Below are 12,579 nucleotides of genomic sequence, written 5' to 3' on the forward strand. Positions count from 1 at the left end.
TGCTTTTCAGTTTGTAACTTACTCACAGGGCAAAGACAGATGCTCCGAGTTAACGATCCCCTCCTTTTGCTGTAGCCTTGCTGAATTCCTGGATCTCATTTTACGGTCCTTTTTCTGCTTCGAACCTTTTTGCCTGCTTGTTTGTACAAAGTGTGGCAAAGGGGGTAACAACCCTGTCAGTCCTCAGCTGAAGGCACCCAGCACTAACTGGGCCTAGCACCCAGCTGAGACCCGGGCCTCCCTTTGAAAGAAAGGTTTCGCTAAAGAAGGACCTGTAAATTTTCAAACGTCCAGACCAGCAGGTGAGAAAAAGTGTTTTTCTTGAGTGTATGGCTACATGGGCATGCAGAAGGGAACACAAGAGCCTCTGGCCTGAAAACCTCAGGTGTATTCCCAAGGGACTATGGGCTTATCTACAGGATGAGCACAAGATGTTCACTCTGGGCAGGTGAATATCCGTAAATGGCACTTTTTAGTCAGTCCCAAGCTTTGGCTTTTAGCTTTACAGGTTCCCATTGCTGCACAGAATGGGGGTGGGGGGGTAAAAGAGATAAGTTTCATCCTTAAAAGCACAGCGTGCAACAGCAACCACATCTCATAATCACATATGGAAAACCTCATGTGGGTCTGTATATCCCAAGTTCTTCACACCTTTCTTGGTCAAACGGTCGGTCCAGCCTTCACCTTTTTCCATTCCCTTACCAACTAAAATTTAGGTTAAAAATCCAACAGATGTGACTTAACAATTAAGCTGGCATTTTCTTTTTCTTGTTACTCTGTAGAAATAGTCACAACACAGATTATTTCTCTTTACAGACACCTGGTTCTCCCCTTGCCCATCTTACCTGTTGTCTTCCCCCCCCTGCATATAGTCTGGTACTGAGCACTGCTTCAAGTTCATAGACCTAATGAAATCACGACCAAGTTGCACTGATCTTAGTCCACAGTCACCGCAGAGTTGTCACGCTTGTTTGGAGCAGGAGCACTTACTATTTATGCAATTGAACAAGCATTTAGAATGAGTAAAGGAAACCTGAAGGAGAATTACTGGATCCTTTTCCAGACAAATGAAGACAGCAAACAGGCAACCTTGCAGGGAGAACCTTTAAGCTGCCCTGTTTTCAGTCGGAAAACTCCCTGCGTGCTGCTAGCTCCGTGCCACTCCACTTAATTGCCTCAATTGTCGCTGTTATCCTCTAATGGGAAACATAACTTGCTTTCAAAGCAACCACAAGAAGCTGCAGACAGGGGAATCCTGAAGATCAGCAGAGGTGGGACTGCATTACCACCATTTCCATCAAGCTGAGATTACACAGAGTGCACCAGGAATGTCACTAAATAGCTTCAAGACAGGGCAGGCTGAAGCACGCCGACACTGAACGTCAAGGCTAACGGTCCTCTACCTTGAGCTACCCCAAACTCCAAACAAACAACAGCTCAGACAACAGTGTGGCCGTTCTGCTAAAACACAGCCTCTCTCCATTCCCTTATCTGCAGCTACAGGTGAGAGGCTGATCCTACCCAAGCAGGAAGATCATGAAGCTCAGTTTATTGCACTCAGATACAGCAGTGGCAAACATCATAAAAAGAACTTGCACTGTCCTATATGCACTCCCAACAGCATGAGATACAGCAGAAGGATCCATGACTCAATCGTAAAGCAAAAGTGTTCTGGCTGATTTTTCTGCTAAGCAAATACCATCTCTGTCTACATATCAATGTTTGCAAGGAGTCTGAAATGACTGCCTGCTCAGGGGATAACTTTCAGATCCTACAGAAAGATGCAAAGAATATGGTGTTCAGAGTTTTCTGGCAGTTTTTGACAGAAATTATTTTTTCCAGCCTAAAAATCAAAAAGAAAAGGCAATATAGATGGAACACTATAGTGAACTATATATAGAACAATATAGATGGAACACACTTCAGTTTACAAAATAACATGCTTTGCAGCAGTCCTAGTAAAATTCAAACATGCAAGTCTTTAAGAAGAATGGTGAAAAAATCATACTCACCACATCTGATCTCTGGCTAAGGGATTTAAAATCCATTTTCTCATCCGCACCATCAGTTTTACTTTTTCTTTCCCGTATTGTGCTGTAGCCGTGTTAGGACAGCAGCTTCCATGTGAAGGGGCTGGATGGAAGATTTATGCAGTACGAATTAAACCATTCTGAGATATTTCCTGATCAAGAGATGCTCTATCTGTGAGAAACACCCAGGGTACGAGATGTTCATTATGGAGGGCATTCATGCCAAGTCTTCAAGGTATTTTTAACATTAAAATTGCCCACTTAAATCCATTTTCGTGTGTCTCAGTATAGCATTTTTCCAGAGTGCTCAACACTCGCCAATACAGTCTAAAAAGTAAACCAAGTCAGAAGTACTGAGCATCTCTTAAATCCAACCTCGCAAATATTTTGATATCTGTGTCTCGTAAGTCCCTGAGTTTAAGAGACCTTTGATTTCATAATTGAGAGTGGCTGCAATAAAGCATTATTTGAACTGCACCAGCAGAAGCAGGATGGACATCAAGAGGTTCAAGAACAGGAGCTGGAGATGGCAGGAGAAAGTAATTCAGAACATTAAGGCTTGAACTGGCATGTCCTGTATTGAGATAGTGGGACTGTGAGGAAGGAAAGAGCCAACACATTGTAGGAAGAGTTGGTGATACTAAAAATGCATCCTCAAGACTCACTGCGCCTGGAAGGACAAGGGCTGCAGCACATCACCCCCCTTGCTTTGCACAAGTACCAACCCCAACCGTACGGTGTGCCATGCACACGCGCTGCCCTTTTGCAGTGTGCTCCACAGGGACTGTGCTGCAGTGCTTCTGGAAACAAATTGCTGCCACCACACCGGCTTCCACAATCTCAAGGACTCAGCCGAAGTTCTTTTCTCCAAAGCACAATTCTTTAACAATTGCTGTCTCTCTTCACAAAAAGAGAAAGGATCTGTTTCCTATTTCTCCAAGATACATGCTACTGTCAAATCTTGGCAGAAAATTAGAGTAACAACTACTCTCCCCAAAAAGGTGACTGGGATGAATTCATGCAAGCAAACTTCTACTTCAAAAGACAACCATCCAGTTATGGGAAAGGCAAAACATTGGCAGCTCCTTCTGAAGTACACTGTGGCTATTGAAGTTTAACACAGATTTATGTAGCAAAACAGCCTTTCACCACAATTCTCCCTTCTAAATGCATCTATGTTCCCTTGTGCCACTCTAGAAGTGAAATACAACAAACACTCCTTGGATTTACTTTTTAATATACCAATATTAACCTTTTTTTATAACATATTTGCAACGAAAAGTTAAAAATTATCTTAAAGATTGACAGCAAATCCATTCCAAATCAGGCATATAGGTACATCTTACTTTACAGATTTTGCATCAAGAACATCACAATTATAAATGTGGAGTGGAAACAGGCCATTTTACAAATTTTTTTTTTTTTTTTTTACAGTCCATTGCCCAGTTTTCTCCATGGAGACAAAGTGCCGTCTAAACAAGAAGGCCCGATAAAAGTAAAATGCCAAAGGACAAACATGATTGATAGGGGTCACCGGGCATTTTGTAGAAGGGGAATCCATTCAGACGCTTTGAGATGCAGGCATGAGGACCTGTTGCCTTTTTACTGAGACTACAGATCAGTTTAGGAGGTTGGTTAGGCTGGTGCCCCCTAAAAATATCCCACCAACTACTTCAAATCCTCCATGTCTTTTAAGGCTGTGCAAAGCATGCACTTTTTACTGGCTTACAGAGAAAGAACGAAGAAATCCTGTCAGCTTCACAAAGGACCGCCAAAACTGAACTGACTACTGCACTGTCACGGCTACCCTTTTAAAGCAAACTTCTCCAGTGAAATCCACTGGTATCTCCTGATGCTCAAGCACCAGGACATAAATCAACAGGAAGATTCAGAAAGAAAGTTCACGTGCATGAATATGAGAGGCTGCAAAGGAGAACTAGCGAGTGACAAACCTTCCTCTACCTCGTGATACCCACTGGGAGGACAGCAGCTGCTGTCACTGCAACAGCGATTCTCCTAGCTCACCAATACCCCTTCCCACAGCAACTTCGGAATGAAACAAAGACTGCAGCAAAAACCATTTACTAGTAATTAAACGTTCCCAGAGAATTGGATGATAGTTTACAGGCATATCCCAGAGGAGTTATGAAGTGAAGCATCCCCCTCAGAGCTATTGTTCCAGTATGATTTTCATTCACAGCACATCCACTGCACTGGGCAATAAGATAAGTCTTAGTGGGGGTGAGACAAATAGGAGCAGATGTTTCCTGTTTCTAGCCTGACTTTCATTTGGTTTCTGTCATTGCTGCGTATCCAGCTTAGGAGAGGGGGTGAACTGTGATGCCTAACACTTGTCCTATTGTTTGGGGTTTGGCAAAATCTGAGGAATAAGGTTGCTTGCAGTGTAACAGAAAAACAGCCCATGGAGTAGGATGTCTAACTGGCATCAATGAGGTTTCAAAAGACAGTGAAATCACCTTTATCTGGTAAAAAACATTTTTATCAGTGGAGCTGGAAAAGAGATTCCTTTCTTGGCACAACTTGGGACACACATCAAAGCGCAAGCGTAACAGTCCAGGCAATTTTGTTTCTAATTTTGTTACATTGTCTTCTAATTCAGGTTAATTTCAGTATTGAGAAACAATTCCAATGCTCACAATAAATATAAAGCTTCTCCAAAAGCCTAAGCTGTACTTTTCAATGGCAGCCTGTGGCAATGGGCTCCTTAAATTACAAGCAAAGACCCAACAGTTTTACCAACAATGGTAATTCACAGGAGTTTGTAAGTGTGCATTTATAATAGTGTTGTACATACACATATCCCTGCACGCTGAAGCTGTAACTGGGAATTTCTGTAAATTTAAGTGTTCTACAAACCAATACTACAACACTTTGGTTGCTGAAGAGGATTCAGATGTGAAAACCTTACTTCATAGCTGTTGTCCCTGTGCATGGCTACAACGTAAAACAGTAACTTGACTGATGTTTTGATAATGAAAATAAAAACGTAAGACGACTGAGACATCCTTTTATGTATAATACAATTAGTTCTAACATACAGTCACAGTTTCTTTCACAGATGCAGCAGAAAACCTGAGGTTTATGCAGCAAGAAGAGGCACAGCAGTTGGAGTTCTGTTCTGCAGGTCTCTGCCTTGAAGGGGACCATCCTCCCAGCTGCCGTGTGTCTCAATTGGTGTCAAAATAACGTAAGTAACACAAAATGCTTTGCCCTTTAAACCATGTGACTACACACAGGTTTTTGTTGCTGATGTAAAAAAAATAAACATTTGTGTCACTACGCAGAAGAAAATGTTTATTACACAGCTACTCAAGCCAACAATTAAGCTCAAAAGACAGAGGCCCACCAACCACACAGGCAGTAAGTTCCTCCCAAAAGAGAGAAGCTACACGTTGCAGACAGTTGCTTCGAACGGATGGATTCTTACAAACCAGAGATCTGCAGCACATTCGATAGAAGAGGTCAGTCATGCCAGTCAGACCACAGAGAGCGAGACTGTTTTATTCTTTCAGGTGCACAGCCTCCTTTGGAGATAAACATGTGTTTGACATCACTGGGAGGACCCATGAATTGATTCAATCCTCTGTGAGCAGTGGAGAAGCAGTTGTTCAGCTTTCTGTTACATCTTTATGCAATGCAAAGGGAGGACAACATACCAGAACACAACATTAATACCCGTCTCCCTCAGATGTAACTCTCTCTCTAGCGATTTTATTCCTCAGGGCCTTATATTCCTCATAGCACCTTCTCAGCTGTCGTTTTCATCACTCTCAGGTTTGTCTCACAGCTGCCTTTACAAGCTGCCGATATTGGGAAAGCTCTTCAGTTTCTCAGGAAAGTCATCTTTGTACAGGACAGGGTCAGCACGGTGCTCCACCACTTTTAGAGGCATGGTCCCAAAGACAGAGGCAAACTTATTGATGCATTCAGATCTGGTGAAAGGGAAAGCAGTGTAATTAAGAACCCCAACAACCGGGTTAGCTACCAGCTCCCACACCAACATAACTGGTAGAAATCTTCCCTCTTGTGCTTGGAAGTATTTCAGCCATGCTGGCTACTAATAAATAAAAAGAGAGCCTCACAGAAGAGAGAACTGAAAAGAAGCTGGTGTTCTTTGATTTATCCATTTAATCGCAGAGACAAGCAAGGGGATGCTGGCAGCAGCACATGTGCACATGGAGGTCAAAGCTTCCCTTCGCCCTCCCCCTAGAATTCCAGTCATTCTTAAAGCAATGTACATGCTGTAAACCAGAACAGATTAACTGCCAACATGTCTCTTAAAGGGCCACTGTTGGGTCAATTTAGCTCATAACAAAGGTTTTGCAAAAACCAAGCCTTTGTGAAAATGGAGTTTTAAAAAAAAAAAAGTTTGGGTTTTTTCACGCTTCTTCAGAAGGTCCATCTTTTCCCACAAAAATAAACACGCCTCAGTGTATAGGCAGTACTGATTGTACTGTAACTTAAAAGCGAAGCTGAATTAAAACTATAAAATGAAACCAACTAGCTTATTTTCCTTGTCTAAATAAAGAGATATTGAGCAGTAAGGCATCACATTAGCCCCAAAAAGACTGGATCATTGATGACTCTTTCAGTTTTAATAATCTCAGGTGTCAGTAATGCTGTCGAAGGGAATAGCCACGTGCTTCAAAAAACAAGCAAACAGATGTTTAACCTTACATCGCTCCTTTAACTCTTTCACTGAAAGGCACAATACCTGTGGAAGCAAGGCAGGGAAAACTTGGCTCATCTCACCTCAGCCCATGCTCAGCTAACATTCGCTGCGTACCATCTAAAACAGCTTTTAAGAGCTTCAGACACTGAGAATCACGACAACAGTCCCCAACACACAGCATAACAGACACAGCTACAAGAAAACAGGTCACATTTCTTTTGCCGTTCAAAAGGGAAAATAAAAAAGAAACGAGGACTTTGACTCAGCTACAGAGGCTGACGTGCTGCAGGCGATCCCAGAGCAGGTCTCTCACTCTCCAACCACTGCACCCTCTCCCAACCCCTTCGAAGGGTTAGGGGGTCACTGCGGCTCCAGGATAATTTTCCTCAACAGACCCGGTCAATCACACCAACTGAATGTGACAGTTTTGTGATGGGGACTGCTCAACACTGCCCCAAACACTCTTTTGAAGTAAATGGGACAGCAAGACTGGTTTTCAAAATTAATTCCTCAGCCTCTGAGCCATCCCACGGCTCCCTCCTCAACTGGAGTAAATGACTGGAAAACACAAAGCCCAGGTTGTTAAAGCACTATGCTCTCTACATAGCTGTTTCAAGCCATAATGGTCAGGTTTCAGGCCATTCTTCGGCCTGAGAAAAGTGTCAGAAAACTACCTCATATAGGGCGATACTTGAATAAAATATTTACACAGGTAAATGCGGTTATTTCACTTTCTGATACCTTCCCACCCCCTCATACTTCTTCCTACCTCCTAGTTTTGGACTAGGAAACAAATGAAAAAGAATTCAGAGTGTAGGAGGAAACTGCAGTGGGAGGCAACCTCTAAACCTGATGTAAGCACTATTTGCTCCAGGGTAGCACAGATCTGAAACAGTAAAGGAGCCATCAGTCAGGACTGAAGTGAAGAGACCCAAGTAGCTGTTCAAAGTCTGCAGGAACAAGGTGAACCATCGGGAGGGTGAGCTTTGGGCCCTGGGCACAGGAAGGTTACATTGACACAGGAAGCAGGAGCCGAGTGTTTTCTCCAGGAACACTGTGTAGTTCCTGTTGCCTCCACGAGATGCCCAATGTGAGATAACTGAAAATCAGATGTGTTTAAGGTAAGGTCAGACTTCCAAATCATCTGCAGCTTCTAAGAAACATGGCTTACTGTAAGAAGTCTCATGGCAGGAAAACCACAAACTTCACAGGCGAGGAGGTAGATGCACTGGGAGATGTGCATGTGAGAAGTCTGCACAGCTGCTGGCCCTTACTGGTTCTGGAATACAAGAATACTTCTAGTCTACTGGTTCAAATCCTGCCTCTGCCAGTAATGACTGAAAGACATTGTAATGTAACAGCTGCTTGGTGGCCGGTGTGAAATGAATTAGTTATCTCAGCCTGTTGCCTGGCCGGCAGGTGTCCACATCAGACCAGCCATTGTCACAACCGGAACTAAGCAGCACCCTCAGAGCGAAAGACAAAACTAAATGGATAGTGGAGACAAAAATGACCTCTTCCCTCCAGAGGTTATACTCCCCAATCAAAGATGAGGTCTTAGGAGAAAATATCATGATGGAATCCTTCTACAGCCAAACTTATTCTGGTGGCAAGACCATTCAAGCACACAAGTACAACATCTTTAACCACCAAGAAACCACTTCATTGTTAAAGAAACGAAAAAATGGAAAATGGAAAAATCAATACATTCTAATCACTCTGGCTGAATCAAGTTAGTTAGTCCTCGGGAAATAACACATTCAAAGATCAGAAATAGGCTTTTTTAGACAAAGGAAATGGCACACACACCAAAATGTTCAAAGGAAAATTGCCTCTTTTGAAAAATTTCATCTCCTGCACTGAACTACATCCTTTGAATTCCAAAAGCCTTTGCCACTTTTGGACAATATAAACCAAAAAGGATATCTAGAACATTAAACATTCAAAGCTAGGTAGCCAAAAGAATGTAACATGTCACCTTAACATGGAGGGAAGGTGTTTTTCCTGGCCGTGTTGATTTTGCAAATTCATACTAACAGAGGCATGTTTGCTTCCAAGAACTATTCTTTTTTTACCTTGCTCTGCTGACAACATGCAGTTGTGCTCAACAAGGAACTAAGACTGCATGAACTCAGAAATGCAGAGCCCTGTTGCCCCTGGCAGACTGGGTGAACTTGGTGTCTGATAAGGTCTCTCTTAATAAGTTTCCTCTCCTTTATAACCCAAATACTTTTTGGCAGGTTAACTCTCCACCTGCAGCCTTTGGCTAACTGTTACCTGGTCAGTTTTCCTCTTAAGGGGATGGCTTCCTAGTTCCACTCTAACAAATACACATCCTAAATAAGATGCTGCTGTTAACGTTGCTGCAGAAGCAGCTCAGCCCTTTGTTCTATTTACTGACCAGGCAGCTGCCCTCTAGGCTGCATTTTACAGTTTGCCATTTTTGAGAGCCAGATGCAAAGATGCTAAAGGCAGAAAACTTGCTGCTACTTAAATGGCACCTATAAATACAGGGATTATGAGATCCTCCTACAGCTTCTTCTGTGACCTGATATAAAGGCTAACCTAAGGCAAGAAGGGGATTCTTGGTTCAAAGATTTCTTTTAGTTGATGTATTTTAATGACAGAGAATTAGTCATCTTGGAGAAATTACACAGCAGGAGGAACAGCAGTGTTGGCTTTCCCATGATTCGCTGTAAATATCCTTCAGTATTGGTCAAAAAGAATCTCTTAATAAGAGTTCAACTGTACCACCTTTCTGAAAGTGTCTCTGCTGAAAGCGTCAAAAGGCCCAATGGAACTGACTTCTCAAACCTTTTACGCTTACAAAACAATCATCGGGCAGTTGCTGGGCATCTCTCTGCTATTTCTGAACCAGAAACCTAACACCAAATACTGTGCATGCCCATGACAACCCTGATAAACTGTTTTACAAAGAGTAGGCTGATCCCTCGATATTCAGGCAAGTAATTAGCTCAGACTACCTTCTCGCTATTTCTGAATGCTGAAAAATGAGGAGTCAGGCACTTTGGGAAGCTGCAAGTAAAGCTGATAAATGGCTTTTTGCCTGATACCCCAGATATTGGTTTTGGTACCCAACACTGTAAAGTTATCTGTACAAAGTTATTCTTTTATAATACAACAAGGATTCCCTAATGCATGTGCTTTTTCCAGTCAGCTTCTCTCCTTGCCCTGAAAATAGCAAGTGTATATATATCTATATCTATATATATATATATACACACACACACACACAAGCCATAACAGCCTTACTCTCTGCTAAGTTAGGAAAATTTGCTCTAGGAGTTGCTATCATTTATTATACACTTAAAATGAATAGCTAGCTTAGCAGATTCAAGAAAAAGAAACCCTTTCAGATTTTCCAGTAACTCCCTTATATTGAAGGTAGATAATAATACAGGGCAAGAAGGTATTAGGTATAGCATGCAGTTTCAGTATGATATGAATGATCTTCAAAATGAAGCCTGAATACACCCAAACTGTATATCCCCTCAGATTTTCTCCTGCACTCATACTCTAACCCAGCATGTACTCCTTCAGCTGGGCAAATAAAAGTATGTGGATTTGCAGTCAGTCTTAACATTCCCCACAACCCAGTTATCTCTGGTGTAGGAAACTACAGAGATGCAAAGCAACAGTTTAAACATGTTCTCAATAAACTGTCAATGATACTTTACTCTGAGGATATAAGAATAGCTATAGACATGGAAATACGACCTTTACCCTGCATCATAATGCACTTCAGAGTAAAAAGCGCTTTTTCATCTTCTGTTTTTATAGTGTTTACCTTAATGAGAACCTAGTTAATAACCAAAATTCCTATGTGCTGTTGTAATGCTACTAGTATGATCATAGGAAAGCTCAACTGGCTTCAGGTAGTCCATCGTGTAAGCCAGTGCAGAATTGCTAGACACAGGACAACCTCTTGTGCTTCCCCTTCAGCTACAAAGCTTCCAGGCCCTTCCTTAAGAAGTCTTCTGCAGAGTAATTTTTACCATCTTAATGGTGTACATTTTGCTTCTGACTTGCATACTCCTGTTTTTTAATCCAGCCTTATTATACATCCAGCCTAAACACTTTGTCACTAACCTTGGCAGGTTATGCTCTTCAATACCTGGCACGATACTTGGTTAATAATCCATCAGCCAAACTATGTATGTGTTTATGTGCATTGTGTAACGTGTGTTTACACATCAAACAGACACATGCACGCACTCTTCTTGTAAATAAGACCCCAGCCTACCAACCAGTTTTGCAATAGTTCACTGCATGTATCACAACACATAAATATTACTTACATTGTTAAAGGCCAGTAAATGGATACAACACTTTAAATGTGCTGAGCACTGCAGGTAAGGACAGAAAAAAGCTCACTGTTAAGATGATAGCTGGTAAAATAACCATGTTTGTCTCTCAATGCAAATCTGAAATGGACTATTTTAAATGCAGGTCAGATTTTCTTTATTTTATCACCTCTTCTGGTGGTCTCTTCCAGCATTACGGCTACCCCTGCTTACCTACTCCATCAATTCTAAGGCTGCAAATAATTTTTCCCAAAGTTTGCAGGAGAGACGCAACAGCCCAGGAAGCCCAAGGTGAAATGACTTTATCAGTCCTAGATCTCAGGTTAATTCCACCAAATAATTAATATGTACATTTATTGTCAGATAACCCTTCTCAAACATGGGTGTTGAATAGTTTTGTAGAAAAGTGAAGCAATTTCCCTTATTTTACACATTCAGAAGCCAAGGCAGAGGGAAGCTTAGTGTCTTGGTCAAGGCTGGGAAGCCATTTTACTGTAAAGCAGGGAATGCAACTCTTATACTCACCAACTTTCAGTATTTCACTCTGAACATTCACTGCCTTTCCAAATAGATTTCAAATTTAAATTCTCACAAAAATATAATAATGCTGCCATTGTTAAAAAATGTGACATGCAATTGTGCAGGCAAATGCCTTTCAGCAACGTGCTTCGCAATCTTTGGAGCAAAGAAACGTACAAAAATTAATTCAAATAACATTATTAATAATTTACATCCTTGTAACTTACTCTTTGGTAAGCTAGCAACTGTCTGGTTTTAAAAAAATAAATCTCATACTCATTACAGTTGATGTTCCCCGGTAAAACAGAAATGTGGTATTACCGAAAGTACTGCCAACAACCTGAATTTCATCTGTGTCCTACACACTTCACAGCAAAGCTGCTAAAAATTGTGTCCTTCTAAAGTCCTCTCTTGCAGTAGTCCACTTTTCGGTGTCACATCATCCGCTGCAGGAATGGCTTATGCTGATCAAACCCATGTGACATTCTTCCAAAATCAGTAATTTACCGAAATACAATCAGTGAGCATTTTTGATTCTAATTTAATGAGACATAGGATAAGATTCTAGGGATGAGAATGAAGCAATCAGAAGAATAAAGGGTGGTCACTCACCTTTCCACCATGTGTGTCTGGTCCAGTGATAAGCCATCAATTGCTGTGCATTCTGGACATTTGAACTTCTTTCGTGGTGTCACCTGCAGAAAGGTATGCCAGATATCATCAAATATCAACAGAAGGGACATTAATCTCCTTTCACAGAGAGCAGCGCAATACCTCTGAGCATGCCTGCAGTGTAAGCTGAGCTGTCTCAAAAAAGGGGGGGGGGGGTAAAAAAAAAAAAAAAAAAAGCCACTCCATTCCTCCATTCAGCTCCATCTGGCCCGGCTGACTGCAAAATTCACAGGGGCCCAATAAAACCAGCTTGGAGGGTTTTTTGCTTCTGTAACTGAAAAGAAGTGGCGATGACAAGCTCCTTAATTCCTGTTTAATGACTGTTTTCTCACTGCCAAGG

At 41.8% G+C, this 12,579-nt stretch overlaps 1 protein-coding gene across 1 annotated transcript in view; it reads right to left on the minus strand.

Moving 5' to 3' along the window:
• Positions 1-5,099: 5,099 nt before the first annotated feature.
• The window catches only part of EXT2 (exostosin glycosyltransferase 2), a 79,393-nt gene continuing 71,913 nt past the window's right edge, over positions 5,100-12,579 (minus strand). Inside the window, exons 13-14 of the mRNA XM_086462041.1 lie at positions 12,180-12,262; positions 5,100-5,983 (exon numbers count right to left, since the gene is read on the minus strand). Coding sequence (XP_086318167.1) covers positions 5,845-5,983; positions 12,180-12,262 — 222 coding nt within the window. The 3' untranslated portion in view covers positions 5,100-5,844. The remainder of the gene's footprint in view (positions 5,984-12,179; positions 12,263-12,579) is intronic.

The sequence above is a fragment of the Leptosomus discolor genome, chromosome 3 (genome assembly GCF_034619465.1).
Source record: "Leptosomus discolor isolate bLepDis1 chromosome 3, bLepDis1.hap2, whole genome shotgun sequence".
NCBI lineage: Eukaryota > Metazoa > Chordata > Aves > Leptosomiformes > Leptosomidae > Leptosomus > Leptosomus discolor.